At 42.7% G+C, this 27,797-nt stretch overlaps 2 protein-coding genes across 5 annotated transcripts in view; one reads left to right on the forward strand and one right to left on the reverse strand.

The window, feature by feature from the left end:
- LOC308327279 (uncharacterized protein) overlaps positions 1-27,797 on the reverse strand; it is a 551,554-nt gene that overhangs the window by 515,575 nt on the left and 8,182 nt on the right. For all 4 annotated transcript variants that reach the window (XR_013965180.1, XM_080780577.1, XM_080780578.1 and 1 more), the window contains exons 2-8: positions 20,017-20,169; positions 18,523-18,630; positions 8,553-8,856; positions 7,393-8,053; positions 6,637-6,728; positions 3,689-3,795; positions 1,900-2,053 (exon numbers count right to left, since the gene is read on the reverse strand). Coding sequence is in view for 3 of the 4 variants with exons in the window: in XM_080780577.1 (XP_080636703.1) it covers positions 1,900-2,053; positions 3,689-3,795; positions 6,637-6,728; positions 7,393-8,053; positions 8,553-8,856; positions 18,523-18,630; positions 20,017-20,169 (1,579 nt within the window). In the remaining variant the exon portion in view is untranslated. The remainder of the gene's footprint in view (positions 1-1,899; positions 2,054-3,688; positions 3,796-6,636; positions 6,729-7,392; positions 8,054-8,552; positions 8,857-18,522; positions 18,631-20,016; positions 20,170-27,797) is intronic.
- On the forward strand, positions 20,769-21,422 carry LOC308327040 (synaptobrevin homolog YKT6-like; the record flags this gene model as incomplete). The annotated part of the gene is made up of 1 exon (XM_080780175.1): positions 20,769-21,422. One exon carries the CDS (start codon positions 20,769-20,771, stop codon positions 21,420-21,422), a length of 654 nt encoding a protein of 217 aa, XP_080636301.1.

Consider the following 27,797-nt stretch of genomic DNA (forward strand, 5'->3'; position numbering starts at 1 on the left):
ACTGGAGATGCGGTGTGTAACGACCTGGATTTAGAAACAAGTTTGTTCAACGCAAAAATGGTGCGTTCCAAGTTCAGGAAAAGACGTCGGGGGGAAAAAAAGCTAGGGGCATTTTGCATTTCTTTCACCGTGTAGCAAATGCTGCATTAGTGGTCTGGAGAGTGGCAGTTGTTTAACAGACGGGTAAAAGGGCAGGGGGCTGAAACCCCCTTTGATGTCTATGTGTGCACACGTCCCTGGTGCAAATAAAAGGGCAACACACACACACACACACACACAGGCTGCTAACGGCGTGCGTCAAAACAGCCGCCTCCATTCATTTTCAATGGACCCATATCTATCCCACACCGGCGGCGTCAGACGTGCGTTCACGCCTCGCCCGACGGCGACTGTACAAATTTGGCAGCTAGCCGCGCGGCAGACAGTGCCGCGTCCTGTTGGTATAGCGGTATGGGCGGTCACTTCACGCGCGTGACGCGTCGACACCGTGCTGCTACGCTACACGCAACCTGTGTGTGTGTGTGTGTATGTGTGTTGGGCTTAACAGATCTACAAGCGCACAAGGCGTCGCTTCGCACACCGCGTTTCAATTTTGAAAGAAATGTGAAACGAGTACTTTTTAATTTGGTACTTAAATTTTGAACATATACCGTCTTTTACTTGTAAGAGAATATTCTTTGAGTTAAGTAGCTCGCCCATCCACTCAGTATGTTGAGCTGTTAGTCGCTACTTCAGAACTCCAGATATGTTGGGCATGTATTGGGCATTTATTTAAAAAACTACAAAAAATATGTTCATACATTTTTCAAAAGAATCGAGAAATAGCACACAAAACATTGCCGATTTACAAGCTCATAATGTGCTGCGATGCAAGACGTTGTGAGCTTTGTAGGTCGGCTATTTTCTGTAGTAACGGATTACTTCTTGCACCATCCTTAGGTTAGAAAGCACCGTGTCGGTCGCAGGTGACATTAAACTTGGTGCAATGTGACAACAAAATGTATAGGCTATATTTAGAAAAGATGTCAGAAAGGTGACTCACAATGTAAAGACTGCCCGATTGGCTGCGGATCTGAAAATGTCATTTTCAGATCAATCGGGCTGGAACCCTGCAGGCTAATAAAATATGACCTCTGGATTCTAGGGTGCAACAGTTACTTAACGAACTGATTCATGGATTATATAAGCCACATTTGACAAAATGATAGATTATCAAAAACAACAAAGCGTTTCAGTGGTTAATGAGACTTAATGGATTTAGTTGATGGAGCTTGTGGATCTGCTACTTTTGATGCGTTTGTGTGAAGCTGTTTTATGATCCAGTAGGGCATTCATTTATTAAAAATATAATATAACCATAAACAAAATATGGTCATAACTAAGAGGTTTCTGCCTGACAGCAACGATATATTCTGTATATATTAATGAAACCCCCAAAATGCGCTTCACAATCAATCAAAAAAAGGTAACCGATAGAATAATCGAATCCGTGTAAATTAGTGTGTAAATTAAGTAATTTAGAACGTTGCAGAAGACTAAATCGACAGCTTCCAGAGCCACGCTGATCTTCTAGATCGGCTATTTTCAGCAAGTGTAAAAACTGTTATCACGAAACTGCCAAAATGACTCAAATCTTATGATATTTACTCGACTGAAACTATAAAGACCGTGACACTAAAACATTCCGGGGTGAGTGACTAAAAAATGTGACTAAAACTAAATGAAAACTATTCAAAAATGTGACTAAAACTAAATTAAAACTACTCAAGAGACCACGAGTAAAAGAAAAGAAAAAAACTAAAATCAAAACTTTGCAGCCAGAAACAACACTGGCTTGGTTGAGAGAGAGAGAGAGAGAGAGAGAGAGAGAGAGAGAGAGAGAGAGAGAGAGACACTCACTCCTCTTGAAGCCCAGGTTGGGCACCTTGTGGATGGGCGAGCTGTGGCAGTCCATGTAGGTGTACAGCTGCTCCAGGAACAGCTGCTCCTCGGGGTGGGGCAGCCAGTCGTCTTCCTCACTGTTGTTCATCTCCACGCTGCCCAGAACGTTCTCCTATAGCAAAACACAAGAAAACACCTCGTTAGGATCATTTCATACTGCTGGTACCTGGTACCTCAACGTTAGAAAGGCCTCGTTAGGATCATTTCATACTGCTGGTACCTGGTACCTCAACGTTCTCCTAGCAAAACACAGAAACGCCTCGTTAGGATCATTGAATACTGCTGGTACCTGGTACCTCAACGTTCTCCTAGCAAAACACAGAAACGCCTCGTTAGGATCATTTCATACTGCTGGTACCTGGTACCTCAACGTTCTCCTAGCAAAACACAGAAACGCCTCGTTAGGATCATTGCATACTGCTGGTACCTGGTACCTCAACGTTCTCCTATAGCAAAACACAGAACACGCCTCGTTAGGATCATTTCATACTGCTGGTACCTGGTACCTCAACGTTCTCCTAGCAAAACACAGAAACGCCTCGTTAGGATCATTTCATACTGCTGGTACCTGGTACCTCAACGTTCTCCTAGCATAACACAGAAACGCCTCGTTAGGATCATTGAATACTGCTGGTACCTGGTACCTCAACGTTCTCCTAGCAAAACACAGAAACGCCTCGTTAGGATCATTTCATACTGCTGGTACCTGGTACCTCAACGTTCTCCTAGCAAAACACAAGAAAACACCTCGTTAGGATCATTTCATACTGCTGGTACCTGGTACCTCAACGTTCTCCTAGCAAAACACAAGAACACACCTCGTTAGGATCATTTCATACTGCTGGTACCTGGTACCTCAACGTTCTCCTAGCAAAACCCAGAACACACCTCGTTAGGATCATTTCATACTGCTGGTACCTCTTACTGTTGGGTTTTATCTCCTACACCAGGACCTTTTAGTATACACTGTTGGTTTTATATTATATCCTACCAGCTATATTATATTATAATAATATAATATTAAATTATATTCATTCGTTTTGAAACTCGTTGATTTTGGAACTTTTGTTACTCTTCAAATTAGAGTATGTAAAAATTGTCTTTTGCTTAGACTTGTCTTAGTTTTGTTAAAACCTATGTTTGCCTGGATTTCTTTGCTTTTTTCAATTTATCGGATGAATTTAGCTTAGTCATACCAATGTGTTACTACTTTCTTTCTTTGAAACCAAAGTTTTGTTACTTTTTTTTCTCCAAAAAGGGTAGGCAAAATAAGCCTCGGCTTCAGCCTACACCTTTTCGGTGACACTTGTATAAGTGGACTCTAATGTATGTACAGTATGTTTTTTTTTTGCTTTTTCAAATGGACCGAAATAAAGATTTACTACTATAGGACCTTAGCTCAACCGTCTGGGCACCTAGGCTGCCTGACGGCGTGCCGCGGGTTCGACTCCCGATTCCCGGCCCTTGCTGCGTGTCTACCCCCCCCCCCCCCCGCCATCTCTCCGCCCATTAAAAAAAAACTATCAATAAAGACAGAAAAAGCCAAAAGAATATCTTAAAAAATAATACAAATAAAGAGATCTATTAACATGGTTTTGCCGTTGTTATCTTGGCCGCCCCCGTTTCTGTATTCTTTCAAGAATCTTCCTTCAACATAAAGGAACGTCACATCATAAAAAAGGTCTTCCTTCAACATAAAGGAATGTTATATCCTTAACCTTTTTTGGGGTGAAAGTGTTATATATACCTTCATTCTCTCTATCCAGGACTCCGATTGGCTGGACGTGGGAGAGTCCCTGCTGTAGCGGCCTCTCCTCTTGCGCGGACGGCCCCTCAAGCTAAGAGGCGGACATCCTGGAGAAGAAAAAATATATATTCATGAACATCGGAAACAAAGACTGTTTAGTCGTTTGGAATATATATTACATTGCCTATATTTATTAAAAGACTGAAACATGAAGGCAATCCTCTGTGTCGTGAAGTCTCTCCCTTGACTGAAAGCTATGAAAGCAACCTCTTACTCCTCCGGGAAAATAAATAAGTTTGTGCCCTGACAAACAAGCTTCAAGTCCCTTTTCATCTGATTCACAACTCACAACTTTTATACGTCGTCGTAACCGCCGGCGGAAACCTCTTATCTCCATATTGCGGCCCTTTGTGGTTTTTTTTTTGTACATTTAACGCCCTGCTTGATCGCACTACAGCGTCAAAGGTAGCAGATCCACAAGCTCGAAACGCGGATCGAAGAGAGACGCGTTTTTTAGAGCTTGTAGATCTGCTACTTCAGAAGACATATTGGTTATGAAGGGAGAACATTTTTTGTTTTTTTTAAATAGTATTTATAGACAGAGTAAAGACACGGAAAGAGGGCACATGTTTTTTTACCCCTCCATTAATTAATGTATTTTAATAGACAGGAATAGATTGAAAACGAGCTTGTAGATCTGCTATTTCTTTTTTTTCCTTTTTTTTCGTGAAAATATTTATTTCAGAAAACTGGAGGATTTAGCAGATTCTTTTTAGATTTTCATGTCAGGCCTAATGAAAAGTCCCAACAAGAGCTTGTGACTAAATATTACATAACTACATTAGATTCAGTAGAACAGTGTTTCCCAAAGTGGGGTCCGGGGACCCCCAGGGGTCCCTGAGATAGTTCCAGGGGGTCCCCAGCTAAATGCTATAGTTAGGAACCAAATAGACCCTTATGGGTGTAAGAGTTATACTACAAATGTACATTTTATTTTGTACAATTAACATCGATTTTACAATATAAATTGGGGTCCCAGTGGTAGAAATGCCATTAAATGGGGGGCCTGTAGAAAAATATGCATGTCAAACTGGGGGTCCTTGAAATTAAAACAGGTTGGGAATCACTGCTAGACCCGTAAAAAATACATTACTCTCATGGGGGGTCCCTGGCATATCTTTTCAAATGGGGGTCTGCGGGCTGATTAGTGTCAATTTGGGGGTCCTTCATGTGAGAGTTTGGGAACCACTGCATTGTCTAAAAGTGTCTAAACGTTCTTGGACGTTTCCGTCCGACAGCGGCAACATGAAAGACTCTTTGGAAAAAGAAATAAGAAAATCTTGTAATGTTACTTTAGGCTCAGCCTGAATTCCATTTTTTTTTTTACCAGACAGAATAAGCAGCAGTATATGTTGAGCTGTTAAGTCGTTACTTCAGAACTCCAGATATGTTGTTGGGCATGTATTGGGCATTTATTTAAAAAACTACAAAAAATAAGTTCATACATTTTTCAAAAGAATCGAGAAATAGCACACAAAACATTGCCGATGTATACAAGCTCATAATGTGCTGCGATGCAAGACGTTGTGAGCTTTGTAGGTCGGCTATTTTCTGACGATTTGTTAAGTATATTATAGTATTATGGTCCGTTTCGGCCGACATTTACATTATTTATTTCCGTTCACCAATTTATTGTGTAAATTTCATCGAGAAGCATACAGTAAAGTCATTTGTCATAATATGCTGTGTACCAAAGCTTAAGGCATACAGAAACATATTTTTTTTTATTAATCTTCATATGCTCAATAATTCCCAAAACACAATTAACATTTTAAATCTCCATTATGTGTATGACAACAGCTACAGCAACTAATTATAACTAGCTATAATCATGGATCCGTGTATGGAGGGATGGGGTTTTTTGAGTGGTGCAACCACTCCAAGGAACAGCAGACACATGTCGTGTCTATGTGTTGGTTCACCTATGTGTCCACCTATGTGACGTTAATGAGCACCAGTATGACTATTAGTACCAGTAGGGGCGCTGTTGTGCCAGAAACAGAGAGAGATAGTGCTGTACTGTTGCCTGCTAATGAGAGAGAGAGAGGGAAGGGGGGGGGGGGGGGGATTGCACCACTCAGTTCACACGGGTGTGGTTTCTTTAAATGCAAAAAGTATAAATTAAGTGAATGTTATCTCTGCACACATTCCACCCTGACAGCGAGTGTCCTCCCAGAGACTCAGGGAGACTCTCCAAGGACACGTCGCATGAAACCCACGTGACCCGGCCCACTTTTGGACAAAATATAGCAGATCTACAAGCTCACAAGAGAGCTTGTAGATCAGCTATTGTCGGTGGCCGCAAACCCAGCGCTCTTTCTTTATCCACTGGAGATGCGGTGTACAATAACGACATGGATTTCGGAAAACAAATTTGCTCGCCAGCGTAAAATGCTGTGTTCAGCAAAGTTCAGCAATTCTCCTGAAATGCTGCCTTCCGGCACGGCATGGGAAAGGACTGGAGGGGTATTTCTTTCGCCATTAGTAAAATGCTGCATTCGTTGGTCTGGGAGAGGGGCAGTTGTTTTACAGACGGGGTAAAAGGGCAGGGGCTGAAGCCCCCCCCCTCTGATGTGTGCACGTCCCTGGTTCTCAACCATGATGTGGGGCAGGTCTTTCGGTATAGCTCTTGTGAACGTTGCGGAGCTGCGTGTGACTCAGGGGGGGTTTGGCTTGTGGTGGACATTTCTGTCTAAATTAAATACTATAAATGATTAAGGTCTTTGACACGGACACATGTGTCTGTGTACTACAGACAGATTGATGACCACTGTACTGTCTGTGTACTACAGACAGATTGAAGACCACTGTACTGTCTGTGTACTACAGACAGATTGAGGACCACTGTACTGTCTGTGTACTACAGACAGATTGATGTGTGTACTCACGGATCTGAGCCCAGAGGCTGGTGTTGTTGTCCAGACTGGGGTGACTGAAGGTATCTCTGCAGAACAGAATCCTGGTGCTGGGTAGCGCCACCCTGTGGACATAAACAAGCATTGTAATTACTGTATTATCATAACCTTTAAAATCGTAGTGTGTTGCCAATTCTTTACACACACACACACACACACACACACACACACACACACACACACACACACACAGGCTGAGAATGGGTGATTATAGAGTAGTATATTGGTTCTCAAACTAAGTGTCCCCTTTTCCTGATTTCTGAATCAAAGTACCCCCCTTTACCAGACGACTTGTCGCTTAGAAAATGAGAAAGCTATATTCTCATTTTCTAATTTGAAATCCCCGAAAAGCCGTTTTAGGACATATCCAGGTATCCACCCGGTTGCTCTGAACGAACGATAACCCACCTATCAAAAAAATATCCCACCTATCAAAAAATAGCAGACCTATACAAGCTCATAGCGCGCCACTCTACGAGCTTGTATAGGTCTGCTATTTTTTTTTAATCGAAGAACGACTGACATAATAGAAACATAGCTTTTTCCAGAAAACTGTCAGGATGTAGAAGACATTTTTAGGTCAAAATGGGTTAAACTGTGTCCATCCCCCCCCCCCCCCCCCCTCCCAATGTCCACGTTGCTCTGCGTACCCCACTAGGGGTACACCACGAGGTACCCCCCATTTAAGCACCACAGGTAAGCAGTATAGGTATAGATATAGGTACCAACCGTATGGCTCCCAGGGCCAGCAGATGGGGGTCCTGGAGCCCGGGGTCTCCTCCTCCTCCCTCCTGGATCCTCCTCTGCAGCGAGCGGAAGCGACAGTACTGGGGATAGCTCAACACCTTCACCACCGGAAGCTCCAACGCCACGCAGAGAGAGACCGCGTGCTCCGCCGCAACGGGGCGGTCTGCGACGACGACGCAGTGAGAGACCGCCGCCGCCGCGTCATGCGACCGCACGTGACCGCATGATGATGCGACCGCCGGATGCTCCTCCTCCTCCTCCTCCTCCGCCGCACAGAGAGAGACGACCGGCTGCGCTGCTGCTGCTGCTGCTGCTGCTGCTGCTGCTGCTGCTGCTGCTGCTGCTGCTGCTGCTGCCGCTGCCGCTGCCGGGCGGTCCGCTACGCAGTGAGAGACGACCGGCTGCGCCGTTTGGAGGTCCGCTGCGCAGTGAGAGACCGGCTGCGCCGTTTGGAGGTCCGCTGCGCAGTGAGAGACCGGCTGCGCCGTTTGGAGGTCCGCTGCGCAGTGAGAGACGACCGGCTGCGCTGTTTGGAGGTCTGCTGCGCAGTGAGAGACACATGGCTGCGCCGTTTGGAGGTCTGCTGCGCAGTGAGAGACGCATGGCCGCGCTGCCGGGCTGTCGTCTGCTACGAGCGCAGAGACTGCAGAGAAGAGAAGAGGAGAGGAGAGGAGAGGAGAGGAGAGGAGAGGAGAGGAGAGGAGAGGAGAGGAGAGGAGAGGAGAGGAGAGGAGAGGAGAGGAGAGGAGAGTGGCAGTGACCGTCATAATCATAACCTTTATTCAAAGTCAAGAGTACATTTGAAGCAAAACGCACAGTACTCGACAAAGTATAGTCATCGATAAATACAGTGATTAATGAAAAGGCGTGAAACGGAAAAAACACATACTATCTAAAACGGCTTAAATGAAATACATCCGCTGTATTATGCTCCTGTATTTTAACGTCAGTTATTATGGTGGTACTATGGAGGCTAGGAGGGAGACACCACATTTCTCTTTCTGATCTCAAGCTGAACAAAGAGAAATGGGCCCGGGAGCCCAAACTAGTGAAAACAGCAGATCCACAAAATGGGTCCCGAGTCCCCACAGTGTCCTGATTAACTCATGGTTGTCCCGTCTGTGTGTGTGGAACAAACTTACTCTCCGTCTCGTCTTCGGGGTCTTCGGAGGTGTCGTCCCGTACACTGGAGACGGTGGTGGAGGGCTCGGGGGGGCTGTTTTGGGTGGAGGAGGAGGAGGAGGAGGAGGTGGGGGAGGAGGTGGTGGTGGTGGTGTTCTCAGGGGTGCTGCAGGGGGTGCAGATGGTGATGTTGTTGAGCGGAGGTTTGTGGAGTCCGTTGGTCCCACTGGGGTCCTTCTTCCACTCTGCGGGCTCCACACGCGCCCACTTCACCAGGTCGTCCACACGAACCACCACCTTCTTGGATACCGCCAGCACCTCATCCTGGACGCACGCACACACACACACACACACACACACACACACACACACACACACACACACACACACACACACACCAAGGTTATAATAGTTTTGGTTTTTTCATTATAGTTTAGTTTTAGTTAGTTTTGACATCTTTTTTTTCTAATTCAGTTGGTTTTTAGAGCGGGTTTGCTAGTTTTTATTTCGTTTTTATTTTGGTGAAATGCTTAGTTTTAGTTTAGTTTTAATTTAGTTATAGTTTAGGTTTAGTTTTAATCGTACTTTGGTTTATTTGTGGGTTAGTGGTTAGCGTGGCTACATGCTGCCGAACGGTGCTGAAAACTGCCGTAAAACTTGTTGGAGAAATGAGGAAATGAATCGAATGGATTTAAAAGGATTATATTATAAATATCCGAAAGGTGATATTATCAAAAAAAAATATTACAGCTGCAATCCGTACGTTTCAGGTTCCTAGTATAAGCCATACGGTAATGTCTATTTTCCATCTCTTGGAAAATATTTAACCCATTCTGGGTCGGGAACGCCTTTTGGTGTTTTAAGCATCATGTTATACTTTTAACTGTTGAAAAATAGCAGACCTATACAAGCTCGTAGCGCGGCAGCTTGTAGGTCTGCTATTTTTGAAAACTCATGAAAATGTGGCGCAAATCATTATATTATTATTATCATATATTCTTTCAGAGCGAGCGTTTTTAAGTCAAATCTTTGCTTCTGGGGGGGGGGGGACGACACACACGACATATTTTCAGATGGCGGTCGGTAGCCAATTACATATAGTTTCTGGGGTCCTTGACATGAAATATTGAGAACCACCGATATAGAAACATGGGGTTTTCACTCTGTTTTCAAACTGTCATGATTTAGGAGACATTTTCTAAATGTCGAAGTCCGGTCTAAATGGGTTAAACTCATTTATTTATTACATACAATTAAATAATGCTGTTGCTGAGCCTACATAAAATTAAATAGTGCCGTTGCTAGGCAACTACAGAAATGATACGTGAACACAGTAATCTCTGAATCTCTGGAGCTCAGGCGAGCTGTAGTACGCAGCTGGGGGAGAATATGCATCTAGAATTCTCCCGACAACAATATCGTGACGATGATATAAGTGGCGATTACTGGGCAGCAGCAGTTAACGGAACTGATACATTTAATTGATTGTAAAAAATTTAAATTATAATGATAATTTCACTAAACTAATCGATTAGTAATAGATCCCATTTTGGGCATGATGTCGTTGGTGGAAGAAAAAAAAAACAGCTAAATGCAGTGAAATTCCCTCTTGGAGAAATAATTGCACTGCAAGCCTTTAGTTATAATTAAAAAAATCTAAGTCGGCTTCAGCCTAAACCCTTTTGGTCTCTACAAAAATAATAATAAAAAATAATAAAAAATAGAAATATGATACAATATTATTAAAATATTAATACGTGTAATGTTCATTCTATGACCAAAATAAAACTAAACTCAACTCGACTGAACCATCGTTTTCTGCTATAGTCTGTGTCTGGAAGCTAAACCAGATAAAAATGGGGATTTCATTCAAATGTGTCGTTATTCCAAAAAAGATTCGGCTCCTTTGATTTAGTACGATACTAAACTAATTATTGTGTGTGTGTGTGTGTGTGTGTGTGTGTGTGTTCCTGTTTTTATACCGACGAGACTGCCTTCCTAACCAACCACAACGACTACTACTGGATGTTCCGGTTATATAGTTTGCATGGTGTATAAGGTCGAGTGGCGCAAATTCATTCATTCATTCGTTCGTGTATACGCTAATATTATTTCTTTATTCGTTTATTTACCTGTAAAACGACAAATGAAGGCCGATTCTGAGATGCAGCACATTTTAAAACAACACGCCCCAAATAAGCAAATAACTATACACTTTAGAAACCAGCCCCAAAAAAACCCCACACAACCACCAATATTTACAAGCAACCTTAAGCCTACAGAAAAAGGCCCTTATAGTGAGCAGACATGGCAACACTGATGGGGGGGAGGGGGGAGACCCCGGTTGGCCTGCTTTGGCCACCATGAAACTTATTTTAACCCTCTCCTCTCCCTCCCACCTCATGGTCTTATTTAACCCTCTCCCCTCCCTCCCTCCCCATGGTCTCTCCTCCTATTCCAGTTTGTCAGCTCCGACACCGATCCCTCCTGTGTTAGCTCACTCACTCACTCACTCCTCCAGGCTGTCACACAACAACACACCGACCTGCACCAACCAACCAATCCTGTGTTAGCTCACTCACTCCTCCAGGCCGTCACAGAAAACACCGACCGACCAACCAACCCCCGCTAACTAACTATATGTACCTTCACTAGAGTATACTTTTACTTCACTCCAGTATGTATTTATGTAAGACGCAAGCCCTATTATATACTTTGGCTATTTAAAAAAAAATAGGAGGTAGCCTACTGTATATACAAGACGCACGAACTTGCTACAGTATTTTCAAAAAGAAAGTTTGGCAATTTTACAGTAATCTTTTGATGCCAGTGATGTTATTTTGTTGTACTTTTTAGCCAGGCAACATTTTCAAAACAGGCTTTTTATAGTTTTTACTTTTCACATTGTTGTATCATGGCTACTTTTTCTTTAATAATAATAATAATAAAAACATCTGAAAAGAAAAGTACGTCATCGACCACTGGACCCACCCAACCCCCCCCCCAAACACTCGACCCCACCCAAAAAGCCCGAACCCACCCCATGGCACCTCCGCTCTGTCATACAAACAGTTGTTGCTATAGGGTGTGAAATGGGTGCTTCAGTTCACACTTATTGTTTTCAAATGCAATTACCTGGTCACACCTATATATAGGCTGGAACTGTAGCATTGTCTGCAAGTACCTGGCGGTCACACCGTTGACCAATAACCCCCTCACGGCTGGAAGTACTGTCTGTAAGTACCTGGCCGTCACACCCCCCCCACACACACACACACACAGCTGGAAGTACTGCAGGTTTAGCGTCTGCAACTTTGGTAATACACAAAAACCCTCACAGACTGCTAATCTGGCTCTGTGGCTTCCTATATCCTCTCTCTCTGTGTGTGTGAACTGCACTATTTGAGATTGCAGCGAGATGATCTCGGTACATATGTATATTCCTGCACTATACCTGCATTAAGTGACCTTGGTACATAGAATTTGATCTATTGAAGATTCTGACCTTCAAATGTACATCATTTTTGTTTTGATTGTATTGCTGTATTGTTCTTTCTGCTTTGGCAATGTAAACGTATGTTTTCTCATGCCAATAAAGCCCTTTGAATTGAACATATAGGCTACTGTATATCTCTTAACGCATTTCTGGGGCAGGAACCCTTTTTGGAGTTTGAACTTCATCGTGTTATACTTTTAGCTATTGAAAAATAGCAGATCTACAAGCTCATAGCGTTCAAGCCACGCTATGAACTTGTATAGGTCTGCTATTTTTGAAAATGTGGCGCAAATCATTGAATATATATTCTTTCAGAGCAAATGTTTTTAACTCAAATCTTTGCTTTTGGGGGGGGGGTTTATTTTCAGATGGGGGTCGGTGGCCAAATGCAGATATTGTTTTGGGTCCTTGACATGAAAATGTTTGAGAACAACATAGAAAACTGTCAGGATTTGGAAGGCATTTGTATAGAATCCCCTTCAGGTCGGAATGGGTTAACTCCATATTTCAACTTTCGGTGGGTTTTTTTTTTGGAAAATTAAATTATTAAAGCTTGTTTCCACTACAGCGCCACACAAAACCGGCACAAGTAGCAGATCCAGATGCTACTTTTGAGAATTTGGATACTGTAAAGTATATAACTGTTTTGGACATGTGAGGTTTTCACCGGACAGAGATGATACATACAAACAGAGCAAATTTTAAATACATTTGGGTACTATTAAAATTTTGTAATTTGGAAAAATATAACGCTGCCCACGGGAATTCCAGTCACCTCAGAGACAGAACAGCCTTGGTTTCGTACCGAGTGACTGCAATATCTTGAAATATTGCTGCCATATTTGCTTCAAAAGCCCACGTTATCCTGCAACTATACTTGAAATGTGCAATTTTAAAAAGTTGCAATGTGACAAATTAAGCTCTGTTTACACAGTTCTTTAAATTCCCCTTTAATTGTACATGCCTTTCTTAATTTAGTAGTAGTGGTTTCATTTTAATATGCTTTGGCAGTGTAAAAGTACATTTTTTTCTCTCTAATAAATCCCCTTTTGACCCGAGAACGATTCTACAAAATGTCTTCTTAATCCTGACAGTTTACGGAAAAAACCCATGTTTGTCGTTCTCAAGCGTACCCTCAAACATTATGTGTATTTGGCCACCGACCCCCATCTGAAAATACAGTATGTTGTTCCAGGGACCCCCCCCCCAGAAGCAGAGATTCGAGTTAAAAACGTTGGCTCTGAAAGAATATATAATTTATTCAAAGCTTTGCACTACATTTTCACGATTTTTCAAAAAATAGCAGACCTACAAGCTCGTAGCGCGGCACTCGGTGCCGCGCTATGAGCTTGTAGATCTGCTATTTTTAAATAGCTAAATTATAACATAATCTTTAAAACACCGACAGGGGTTCCCGCCCCCAAAATGGGTTGACGCGGACGCGACAGCAGAAGAGTCACTGGTAAATGCCGAAACATTTTAATTGTAAATTGAATGGAGCTGAATTTAAATTCATAGGATAAACTCCTTGTCCACAGAGCGCAAGGGCAGAGCCAAGATTCATGGCCATTTTGTCAAACTAAGCAAATGGCCATGAGATTACAGCAGCATTCATTAGAGCACAAGGATAGGAGACTAAAACAGTCAATGGAAAATACACGGAGATGTAAACTAAAGTGCTGGACAGTACTCAGTTCGTGGGCAAATTATCTGATCTTTTTTACTGCTTAGTTACTCCGTTGGTTTATTGAAACGTTGCTGGTCTAGGACCAGATTCTTGAAGTTGTACTCCATAGAGTCCATAGTATTAATTGGAATGTTTGCTGGTTAGACTAGTCTCTGAACAGTCAGCTAAAGTTAGGTATGCTGTCTTTTGTGTGGAATATTTCACAGACCCGTTTGCAAATCAAACTATATTGCTGTATTGTGTGGCAACCCAACCCCAGTGGAAGCCACTCTATAGAGTTGACATCAGTGTTGCCAACTCTTGTGAGAGAAATAAGCCAACCCATACCTCCAAAAACAAGCCCACTCTTGGCGAGAGAAATAAGCCAAATCTCCCCTCGAAAAACAAGCCAAAACAAGCCCAATAATATCGCCATATAATACTAATAACTAAATATTTGATGCATGTATCATTATAAATTCTATGTATGTCTATAATTATGAATGTTTGGGGCATTTATTATACTATTACACACATAGTTGAGACACCAGACCCATTCTGTCACTCAATGTGATTCATACTCTCCCCAAACCTATATGGGTATTTATAGTATATACATCAAAGAAATGTTGGCTTGTTTGATATTCAAAACAAGCCACCAATTTCTTTTAAACAAGACCAAATGCCAGATGCAACTCTGGGAAAAAAACAAGCCAACTTTGGGACTTGGCAACCCCGGTTGACATCATGAGACGTAGTACAGTAGGGGTTATTAATGACCTCCTACAGGCGTATGCAAAGGCTCAACTTATGTAAACATAGCACTAGATAGTAGTATAGTTTATAGTATAGTATTCACGATAACTACTTTGGACGTGTTTTGCCATGCCTTTTTGTTCTTGCTTAATGCAAATGGCTCTGGATTAAGAGCGTCTGCTAGATGCCTGAATTGTAAATTGTAAAGTGTGCCGTCCTGTCTGAGGACAGGACATTGTTTGGGGGGCCTGTGAGCGAGCTTGTAGATCTGCTATTTTTTTTTAAAATAGGGACACTATATTAGGGTTCATGTGGTCGAAAGAACACGGTTGATTTCACTGTGTCGTCTATTACGTTATTCATCCATTAACGGATCGAATGCTTTACAAAACAGAGCTACAGTTACAGGCCCACCAGAGGGTACAGTTATACAATAATTCTAAAGGATAACAAAAAAAAAAAGCCCAGAGGGCCCGTTCCTATTGTGGCCCGGTGTATTCAATTCACCGTCAGAATCCATAACTGCTCCGTAACGCAACGTCTCACATTTCTCCAGGAAAAAAAATTATAATAATACAAAAGCACGTCAAGTCCTTCTGCATATATAACCCTGTACGTGTTAACCCATTCTGACCTGAGATCAGATTCATACAACACAACACACTGGTCTGATGAACCCATTCTGACCTGAGATCAGATTCTAAAAATGTCAGTCGTTCTTCGAATTTTTCAAAAATAGCAGACCTACAAGCTCGTAGCGCGCCACTCGGTGGCGCGCTATGAGCTTGTAGATCTGCTATTTTTCAATAGGTAAAGCATAACATGATGCTAACACCAAAATGGGTGCCCGGTCAGAATGGGTTAAGGAAGGTCCACAGGGGACGTATAATAATATCTGCGGAAAGTCTGGCTTGAAGCCAGGTCAAAGAAAGATTTATATATATTTGTGTGGCGTTGATGAGCCACTCCTGAATCTCAACAGGGAGATCTCACCTATGCATAAACGGTGTTAATGGAAAACATTCGGTCCCGGAACACAAACGGCCTGGCTTGGGACACATCATGCCACGACTATTATAGTCATTACTGGAGGAGAAATATGTTTCCCTTTATTATCACTTTATATTCTAGCACCTTGCCCCTAATATAGCCCCGGCGACCTTGCGGGGCTTATGCAAAGGTATAAACGATGGAATAATCGCTAATAAAAATGATGTATATTTGGAGCACTATAGTCACTTATTTAAAACCTCATTTTCTATGTCAGCGGTGCTCAACCTTTTTCATGTCAAGGACCCCCAGAATTGTGTATCTGTATTTGGCCGCGGAGTAGATCTGAAAATGTGTTGTTACAGGGACCCCCCCCCAGAAGCAAACATTCACTCTGAAAGAATATATATATATATATATATATTCATAGATTTGTGCCACATTTGCAAGATTCTTCCAAAAATAGCGGAACTACACGCTCATAGCCGCACTATGAGCTTGTAGATCTGCTATTTTTCAATAGCTAAAGTATAACATAATGCTTAAAACACCAAAAAAAAAAGGGGTTCCCGACAAGAATGGGTTAAAATGTAATTGAGATAGCATGCTATATATGCAAGACAAGGTTAAGCCAGGTTCATTTCTTGACGATGTACAGATTATTTGTGTTTTATTATACTGTTTTTAGACTGATGACGGTTTTTGGTTTACTTTTACGATCCTAGATGACTATTTCTATGCATTTGACTTATTAGGACCCACCATAAGAGAAGAGCAGTGATTTTCAGACATTTTCATTTCAAGGGCCCCCCCCCCCTGTTTGACCTGCATTAGTCTACGGACCCCCCATTTAATGGCATTTCTATCTCTGGGACCCTCAATTTATATTGTATATAAATTTAACTCTGAGAGTGTACAAATGGAACCAAATGGACCCGTTAGGGTACACTCTCTGAGTTACAGACCCATAAGGGTCCATTTGGTTACAAACTGTCTTTTAGCTGGGGACCCCCTGGCACCTCCCTCAAGCCCTACTTCCGTCGAGGCTATAGCGACTGACCTAAACATGACGACCACTCAGACCTTCGCCATTTGTTAGGCATGTTTTTTTCTTGTCCCACAATGTTAATTATTTTTAAATTTAGATAGCATGTTACCGTTTTAGACAGATGCTAGGTTCATCGTTGTTTACCTGGTATCATAGTATATATATCGTTTACTTTTTAGACTGATGACCGTGCTCCTATAGTTTGAGGCACTAAACTACCTCCCATGCATTGATGTTGTGCGTTTACCGTGCTTATTGCAAGTCGCTAAATGCCGAAATTGTAAATTGATAATTAAGTAAGTTTCCCCAGGCGTTTATCCTAAAGTATAACATAATGCTTAGTTTAAAAACACCAAAAGGGGTTCCCGCCCAGAATGGATTAATGTTATTTTCACAGCTGTTTTTCTTTTTTTTCCCTTTTTTTTTTAATGAACAATAATAAAATAGAAAATAAAGGCCAGATATCAGAGTCACTACAAAAGCAGTAAACAATCCAGGAGGTCAGAGTCATTATAGGACAGATAATATGTCTGACACTAGAATGGAGAATATAGGACAGGAGTACGTCAGGGCAAATGAAATGGGATATATGTTCTGCATATAACGGCTACTATACAAAGTCTATTTTGATGCCAAGACACATCTGTACTTTTACTCGGATAAAATGTTTAACTCTGGACTTTTCTATCCATCTATTGTCTTTATACATTTCTAATGGGTTCAAGATGTATCATTGTCTGTTTAGTCCATTAGCCTCCCAGGCACTTTAGGGGCCCCACATTCATTATGATAGATCATTGTGATGTATTCTTATTTTACTATTTATTCTATTGCGCTTACATGATATTTATCCTGTCTTGGTACCATAAATAGAGACTTCTCATTGACACTGTGTAAGATGACTATGGTTGACACCTGTGTTCAATTACGGTTGACTGTATCTCACACTCGTGCATAAATGCCACACTTCCTGTTGTCTTGTCACAAACGCTGAGGAAGGCCAGACAGGCCGAAACGCGTTGCGTTTTCAGTCTCGGGTGTAAATAAAGTCATGTAAAAAAAGACATATAATGATTGCTGGCATTTTCTTCATCTCAACTCGGGACTTTCACATGAACATTATTTCTACAGATGCGAATGCAAAGTGCTATTATATAAATGAAATACATTATTGTGGTATATATATAACTATATATCGCTATACTTTCGATACTTCAACAACCGGTTTATAATGAATGTGTGAATGAGTCATCATTAAAGCATGAACTCATCAGGAACAGGGTAGGCCAGTCCAGTGCGACCCTCCCCCCTCCCCTAACTAACACACAGAGTCTTGACCATCCCCCCAACATGTGCACAGTGCGCGCACACACACACACACACACACACACACACACACACACACACACACACACACACACACACACACACACACACACACACACACACACACACACACACACACACACACACACACACACACACACACACACACACACACACACACACACACACACACACACACACACACACACACACACACACACACACACACACAAATCCAGTATAGTGGACCATAACAAAAGCACAAATAATTTACTTCAGTACCGCACTTAAGTAATAATAAGTACCCCTTTTTCAGTAACAGTCTGTATACTTTTGTTTGAATAATTTCAGTTATATAGGAGAAGGGACTATAGGAAGGGTCTCAAATGTACAAAAACAAACCATTGTCGAATTAACTATAATATAAGCCCCATTTCAAAAACAGCACATCTACAAGCTTGTAGATGAGCTTAATTTCACTATTTTTGAAGTTATTTAAAATGGTAAGAAGAACTTTAACTCAAATAATGACATGATAGACATGGCCATGCATGTGTACTTTGTACTTTCCTTTGTAGTCTGAGTCATAATTATTTGATCAGGATTATCTTGACTCGAGTACTAAGGGTTGAGTAACTTGTCCACCACTGCAAGCATTAACACACACACACACACACACACACACACACACACACACACACACACTACCTCTCCGTGCTCGCGAGTGCGGCCCTTAGGTGTGTCCTCGGGCAGGAAGTAGAGTCTCGAGCTGGCCAGGAGATGGCGCTGCGACAGGTCCTCCCACAGCAGAGTCACCTGGTTAAGAGAAATTAAAATACCGTCAGTGTGCAATAAAGATGTCATTTATTTTAACTTTACACTTGAAAAACAAATGAACTGAGAGAAAAAGGACATGTCTTTTGATATGAAACAAATTGCCTGTAAATAATCTTATAGTGGCAATAGACAAGTTAAACATTTTTATAGCATTTGAAGTGCTGAAATGTTTTACTAATTGAGCGTGCTCACGGAAACCACGTTGACTGTGATTAATCCAAAAATAAAAAGTATAACAAATACAGTTTTTTTATTTTTATTTTATTTATTTTACTTTATTAGTCAGAAATGTACACACAGGCTAAAAGGATAACTCTTTTGTTGACAAAAGAGGAAACCCTGGTAACAAAAAATCTGATATGAAAAAGGGTGATATTAATGAAACCAATTAATTATTTATCATTAATGAATGAATGATTGAATGAATACATTAATGTGACTATAGGGTAACTAAAACCGTCCCGCTAGACTACTGGGATCATGTAGCGGTTGAAGGTAAACGAGCTCAGCTGCAGTCATTTAATCACCGCTGATTGGCGAGGGAGTTGCAGAGCATTCATTCACCAAACGGGGAAGGAACACACTTTACGACAAATGGTAGTAAACATTTCCTTAAAAACGGCAGACGTACAAGCTCGCAGTGCGGCGCGAAGAGACACAATGTGAGCTTGTAGATCTGTTGTATATGTCTGAATGTATCCCGAAGTTTAAAAATGGATAAAGTGGTTCAAATGACTGTGACCCTATACATTAACCCCACTTTTTGCTGGGGACCCCTTTTTGTGTTAGCATTATGTTATAATTTAGCTATTGAAAAATAGCAGATCTACAAGCTCATAGCGCGCCACCGAGTGGCGCGCTACGAGCTTGTAGGTCTGCTATTTTTGAAAAATCGACTCACTCGAAACACTTTTAGAATCTGATCTCAGGTCAGAATGGGTTAATAATGAAACTGTCAGGATGTAATAAGACATTTTTAGAATCTGATCTCAGGTCAGAATGGGTTAACCCCACGGCTCTTATTAGTTAAATTGTAAAAAAAAAGTTTAGCAACGTCATACGACACATACGATATAGGGATGTCACAATTATTAAGTAATCGCACTTATTTGGCATAACGTTCAAACACAGCGACGATGACTTTTGATTACGATGCCTAAAAAGGCAAACAGAAATTACATTGTGTAAAATCTCAATTATTTCTACGACAATTAATTGTCAACTTTTAGTTTTTGTTGTCGTTTTAATGGCGACACAGCCCAAACAATACAGTTACAATCCTTAGTAGTTCGACACAGGGACAGGGGGGGCCCACAACAGGGGGGCCCGCAACAGGGGGGCCCCTGCACCCACTCACTCACTCACCTCTGCTATGCACACGGGCTCCTGGGGGCCGCAGCGAGCGTAGTAGAACTCTCCAAGCTTCCACACCTGCGGCGGACCGCCGTTCTCCGCTCTGCAACTCACCGACTTGTAGAAGGCATAGCTGCCCCTGAGACAGGAGGGGGAGCCCACCCACTGGGGGGAGGAGGGAGGGGTGGGGGGGGGGAGGGAGGAGGGGAGGAGGGGAGGGGGACAGTTGTTAATTTGACTTGCGGTCCAGAGAGTGACTCTGCTTCGGCAATGTGTAAACGTGTGTTTTCTCATGCCAATAAAGCTCCTTTGAATTGAATTGACTCTATAGAACACCGTTTTTCCCCAAAAAGTGGGAGGTCTGGACGCGGGGACTGATGATGACATCATGACATAACAGTCCGACGCCATATTGGGGGGCGTGACTATGATGTCACCAAGAATGGGAGATATGTGCGCGGTGACCTTGGGGGACACGTGTCATTGTTCCAGCATATATAGCGTGCTGCCAAATGTCATGGTGGCCTTGAGTTCCTGCAGGGTTTTCCGTCGGAGTCCGAACGGTATATATATCCACGACTCTGTGCGTTAGCGTGGAATAAAAAACAAAACACTCCCCCATCAGCCCCTGAATAGCAGAGACCAAACTTAGTCTTATAGCCGCCGATTAATACATCAAATTAAAGTCTAATGCCATTGACAACAGCAGATCTACAAGCGCACAGTGATCATATCTGTGATACAGCCAGCCAGCCAGCCACAGCATGAAGCTCTACAGCCTCAGCGTCTTCCACAAAGGCGACGCGTCGTCCTCCTCTGACAACAACAACAACAAGGCCCGCCCCCCTAGACTCCTGAAGGCCGCGTACAGCCTCTCCTCCTTCGGCTTCTTCCAGCGCTCCGGAGCGCGGGAGTTCATGGCCTTCACCAGCGCGCTGCTCGCGGAGCGCTGCTCCGGGGGGAGCGGCGGCCGCGCCTCCGTCCGGGAGAAGGACTACCGCTGCCACGTGCACGCCCGGAGCGACGGCATGGCCGCCGTGCTCATCGCCGACGGCGAGTACCCGCAGAGGGTCTGCTTCACGCTGCTGGAGAAGGCGCTGGACGACTTCTCCTCCTCCTCCTCCTCCTCCTCCTCCTCCGCCGCGCGGCTGGACACGACGACGACGTCGTCCTACAACGAGGGCCTGCTGGACGCGCACCTGGCCCGCTACCAGGACCCGCGGGAGGCCGACGCGCTCACCAGGGCGCGGGCCGAGCTGGACGAGACGCGGGTCATCCTGCACGACACCGTGGAGAGCCTGCTGGAGCGCGGCGAGCGGCTGGACGACCTGGTGGCCAAGTCGGAGCACCTGCGCTTCCAGTCCAAGGTGTTCTACAGGAACGCGCGGCGGAAGAACGAGTGCTGCGTGGTCATGTGACGTCGTACGTACGGCACGCGCTCGGGGTCGGGTTCCCCTTTTCTATACGTTATCGAAGTCATTTGTCACGTTTAGTGTAGCCCCCCCGATAGGCTATAACGACGGCGCTAACGTTATATATACCTGTTCACGGAGGTGAAAGAGCACTCTCTCCGTCTTCTCCACCGAGGCCAGAGAAGAAGAAGAAGGCAGAATGGGGGAGTTTGTGTTTGTTTCCGTCTGTTTTGTCTGTGTGCGTCGGTCGGTCTGTCTTTCGATAGTCTGATTTTTTTTAAAGTCCATCTTCTATTGTGTGTGTGTGTGTGTGTGTGTGTGTGTCTCTCTCTGCCCGCCCGTCTAGACCAATGTTTCTTAAACCTTTTCCTCTCAGGGACCCCCCCCTCTGTTTGATATGCATTAGCGGCCACAGACGCTCATTTACCTCTACAGATTATACACCGAAATGAAAATGGAAATCATTTTGACCCATTTTGACAAATAGCAGACCTGCAGTGGCGCGCTACGAGCTTGTAGATCTGCTATTTGTCAATAGCTATAAAGCATAAAGCCTATAATGTCAACACCATAAGGGGTTCCCGCCCCCCAAAAATGGGTTAACTCCGATAGTGTATACGAATACGAGAGTGTATTACGTTAAGGGTCCATTTGGTTTCCGGCTGAGGATTGTCCTGCAGCCAGGAACCCTCAGATCATTTAGTTGGGATGACCTCTCTATAGAACGTCCCCATGGACGATGCTATGACAGCTCATACCTCCTCCTCCTCCGAAGCCTCCTCCCTCCCACTGAGCACAGAGGAAAAGGGGACTTTGGGACGACGGGAACGCTTAAGCGAGGAAATATCTTTGGGATGCAAACGCACCATGCATGGCGGGGTATGGTTGCTTGTGAAGTTTGCTTCCGTTCCCGATGCACCGATAGCAGTCGTTCTCACAAAACCAGCAATCTTTTCACTGTCTATAGTTTGAGATATATATATATTTTGAGTGGCGCAACCACTCCAAGGAACAGCAATGTCCGTGTTCACCTACAGTATGTGTCTGCCTACGGTATGTGTTGGTTAATGAGCACCAGTATGACTATTGGTACCAGTAGGGGCGCTGTTGTGCCAGAAACAGAGAGAGAGAGAGAGAGAGCTGCACAACCGCTGTCCAACACAAACATTAAATTCCCGTCGACAATGAATGTACAGTTTTGCGTCACAGTGTAAATAAACACAAGCGTTGCGTAACACAAACATTGACGACGAAGGCGAGGACGCAAATTGTGACTGGCCCGGAATGAGACGATGTACGATGATGATAAAAGCGCCCCTCGCTCACTTCACACGGGTGTGATTTTATTTCATACAAACTGAAATTCATGGTTTGTTAATTTTTATTGAATGTAATGGGCTACGCAAACGTTAACCCATTCAGACCCGAGGACGATTCTACAAGTCTAAATCTGTGACCGTTTTCACAAGAACCCCATGTTTCTGTGTCAGTCGTTCTCAAACATTGTCATGTCAAGGACCCCCCCCATGTAATTGGCCGTCGACCCCCATCTGAAAATATGTTGTTCCAGCAGCGAGTTAAAAACGTTCGCTGTGAAAGAATATATATTCCAAATTTGCACCACACGATTAAAAAAAATTGCAGATCTACAAGCTCGTAGCGCACCACTCGTTGCCGCGCTACAAGCTTGTAGATCTGCTATTTGTCCATTCCCATTGACAATGAATGGACAAATTGTACGTCCTAGTGTAAACACAAACTCTCAACTCTCAACAGTCAGTAAGAAGAAGTCAGCGATGACGTATACGATGATAAGAGCGCCCCTCACGTCACACAGGTGTGATAATCCTCTCATAAACACACCCCGACGTGTGGCTTTGTGTCTGCAATCGAGCTTTACTTGAGTATTTCCAATTTCCAGTACTTTTACTTCTACTTCCACTACATCTCAGAGCCACAATTTGTACTTTTACTGCACTATACAATTATTTGAAAACTTTAGTTACTCGTTACTTTGGCGATTTTAATTTTGATTAGAAAACACCACTTCAACCCCTATATACATCTACTTGTAGATCAGCTATTTTTAATAGACTTTGTACACATTTTGAACTTGTGAAATGGCACATTCTGCACAATGAGTACTTTTACTTTTAGTACTTTAAGTACATTTTCATGCCGATACTTTTGTACTTTTACTCAAGTCCATTTTCAATTCCGTACTTTTACTTGTAGGCCTAACGAAGTCGTTTTAAATTGCAGTATTGGTACTTTTACAGTTTTACTTAAGTAAAACAATTGAGAACTTCTTTCACCACTGTGTGTCTGTGTGTGTGTGTATATATATATATATATATATATATATATATATATATATATATATATATACACTCCATCTTCCAGAGAGGCGGTATTTTCATACATGCAACTCTGAGGGCTGCACTACAGTCTGTAGGCCTATATATAGTAACATATTAAACAACTCGAGAGAAAAATGTTAAAAATTAACTGCTCGGAAAAACTGATATAGTAAAAGGCCTATCTCACTCAGCTCTGATAAACGCTCACAATAGCACTGCGAGATTAACACACAGGAAGAATAGATTATTATAGAATAGGGTAAAAATACAACAGGGTCAAACTTTAAAAGCACGTGACCCAAAAGAGAAGTTAGATGTTTGTTTTACCCAAACTAGTGAAAATAAGCAGATCTACAAGCTCACAACGCTTGTAGATCTTCGATTTTTCCGTTGATTTCTTCATGAAATTTCTTTTGCATTTTTGGAAATGCTTTCTTTTCTTTTTAAATACAATTTAAAACTAAAATGTCGGAAACAAAAATAAATAAAAAGGTACTACTCATAAAAATGTGTCTGTGTCCCACAGGTGGGTGTTATAGGGAACCACAGTAATAGAATACTGTGGTTTGCCATATAGGCCCTCACAGTGGTAAAACAGACATGTATCATTCAATACATTAATTCACAGAATATACATGGTGTCCATCATGTGAGTTTATCTGTCCTTGGCCGGTACGCCTATATCCAACCGATATGCCAAAAATAGTCATATACTGTATATATGGCCGTATGGGATCGGCATCACGGATCCGACAGATATGCCTATGAGAACATACTTAGAGCGGTGTCCGTTGGGCACTGGCCTACTTGGAACGATGCAAGTTGGAAATGCGTTGGAAATGTGTCCCTTTTATGCCCATGTATGGAGATCAATATGGAGTCTTCGGTGAGACTTGGAGGATGGCTAGATAGATAGATAGATAGATAGATAGATAGATAGATAGATAGATAGATAGATAGATAGATAGATAGATAGATAGATAGATAGATAGATAGATAGATAGATAGATAGATCCTCCTCATTCATGTCGCTCTATTCTTGCCATATGACAGATTAGATCATTTTGAAACGTGACCTTGACCTTCAGGCTTCAACCTTTTCTATCCAAAAGTTAATCAAATCTCTCTCTCTCTACACAGACACACCCTTTTTTCCCCTCCAATCTTTTTAATATTTTTTCATTGTGTGTCAATTTTTCAAAAACAGCAGACCTACAAGCTCGTAGCGCGCCACTCGGTGGCACGCTATGAGCTTGTAGATCTGCTATTTTTCATAGCGCGGCACCGCGCTACGAGCTCGTAGATCTGCAATGTTTGGGAAAAATCGTGATAGTTCTTTCAGAGTGATCGTTTCAACTAAAATCTTTGCTTCTCGGACGGTCCCTGGAACAACATATTTTCAGATGGGGGTCGGCGGCCAATTACATATCATTTTGGGGGTCCTTGACATGAAAATGTTAGAGAACGACTGACCAAGAACCACGGTCGTGTGGTTCCTGAGATACGCCGGTGACTCACACTCAACAGACATCGTGACATACATCAATAGCATGATAAAATAAATCAGCTTAACCACTCTACCTATAGGTTCACAATGCAAAACAGCCAATATACAAGCTCGAAATGCGCAGTATCGTGGTGCATGAGCTTGTTCATTGCCTCTTTCAGAATGGCCTCCTCCTCCCCACCTGGCTCTCCTCGCAGCCTTGAACACGGTCTCAATTGTGTTCGTTGGAGCGCACAGCCGAGACGGACGCACCACGGAGGATTTGAACCGCTAGGGGCTGCATTTTCGTCACCGCTAAACCCCTTAATATCCCTAAAACTTCTTCGAAAATGGAGCCCCTAGTCTCCACCAGGGACGTGCACACATAGACCTGAAAGGGGGCTTCAGCCCCTGCCCTTTTACCCGTCTGTAAAACAACTCCCCTTTACTACGGTGAAAGAAACGCAAATGCCACTCCTTTCCATGCCATACCCATGAGAAGGCAGCATTCAGGAGAATCGCTTTCCCCCCCCCCCCCAAAGTCTCCTGAACTTGAACACAACTAGTATTTTTCGTTCCATGTCGTTACACCGCATCTCTCCACCAGAGCTAAAGAGTGCTGGGTTGCGCCCATATGCAGACTGCGGCCATCTTACCATGTAAGTTAATGGCAAGGTGCTACCTATAGGTGCAACTTCCCATTGACAGCCCATTCATCCAGACAGAGAAGTCCTATATCTGATTGTATTAAACAACGTCAAACTCACCGACATCGCAGCTGTACGGAGAGCTTGAATTATTCTCTTTCTGTCCTCAAAGTGTTTGTCTCATAGAAATCCACTGTAGACATGTTATCACAGGAGGCAGCAGGACGTTGCTTTACTATGAAAACGAGTGCTTCCAAACTCTTTATAAAGGGTCACAATACACATCCCCTCCCCCCCCCCGAAAGGTAAGATCCCCCTGATAGGTTGAAACCACCCCAGGTGACCAATCTCACACAGGGGGCACGTTGAGTGACTTGTCCAACAGTATTGACATGAATATGAGCTATATATATATATATATATATATATATATATATTGAATTATTGTGGTTCCAAACGCTATTCTTCACTAATCTACAAATGTATTTCTATTTTCTATCCCCTGCAGCCTCTTAAAACCAGAAGAAACATTTCAGGCCCAAAAAACGGTGTAAAGTCAGGCCGATTGTGAAAGATTAATTCTCTCTTCAAATAAAAAGTAAAAAGGGGCAAAGGAATTAGTATTTTAAATAAGTATTTCATATAAGGAAGACATCTTCGTCTAATTAAGTAAACAACAAACCAATTCAATTCTCTAATGAGAGGTCATGGTATAGTTAGTTATTTGGTAAACAGGACATGTCATTAAAATAAAGTATTCTGGTTTTTTCAACACTCAGTTCTGAGCACAAACACCGAATGCCTCTTTTTTCCCCCCCTCATTCTTCTTCAGACCGAATATGCATGAAGTGCCTTATTCAGCATTCAAGGAATTTTTTAAAAGGGCCTTGAGTCTAGTGAGCTCGTTTCAAAGCAAAGACTTTGATGTACACACTGGGCAGAGTCTGTGATTTCAGTCTTCCCACAGTAAAAAATAATTATAGTTATAAATTAGTCAAATGCTTTTTTTCTGTAACACATGGAAGCATGCAAACCGAGCCCTTGCACTGCACTCTCAAGAGTTACATTAAGTATATATATATCGATGTCAATACTTTTGTACATTTGAATCAGGTCAAAGTTTGCTAATCAGGTCAAAGTTTGTATACAGGAGAGTATTTCTTACATCGTACTTTGTCTTGTAGCATTGCTATTTTTTTACTTAACATAATAAATCTCAGTACGTATATCTATGTATTGTATAGTATATCGTACGGTTACGGTAAATGGTGTTGGGTGAGTTTTTTTTCTCTCCACAATATGAATCTTTAATACGAACGAACTCATGTGAAACAGAGGAACTCACTTCCTGATATGATTTCCTTCTACCACGGGGGACCGACCGACACTGACAGCAAAGACAAAACAGGAAACTCCCAGTGAAAAATTATATGAATATTAAACAACATACATGAATACATATCGTTGTCGGGGGGCCAGAAAAAAAACGCCTATATCTTCATATTCTAACATTTTGTGGGTTTTTTTCCCCCGTAAATGTATAACGCCCTACTTGATACTGATATAGTGATATACAGTGCCATACAAAAGCTTTATTGATAGTTACAGTGAAGAGGGACAGGAAAGAGGGAGAGAGAGAGAGAGAAGGGGGAGAGAGACACGCAGCAAAGGTCGTCATGACCGGGACTCGAACACGCGGCGCGCCGTCAGGCCAGAGCCTATAATGTGGCATGCGCCTGAACCGCTATAGGCCAGCGGGCGCCCGGGTGACACGTACTATTATCGTGTTAATTATTTGATGCTACGTTGATTGATACATTTAATAATTAATACGCAGGACCACAATGGAAACAAGTCAACAGATAACAACAGATATATTCAACCAAAT

The sequence above is a fragment of the Protomyctophum bolini genome (genome assembly GCF_963924005.1).
Source record: "Protomyctophum bolini genome assembly, chromosome: 13".
NCBI classification, from domain to species: domain Eukaryota; kingdom Metazoa; phylum Chordata; class Actinopteri; order Myctophiformes; family Myctophidae; genus Protomyctophum; species Protomyctophum bolini.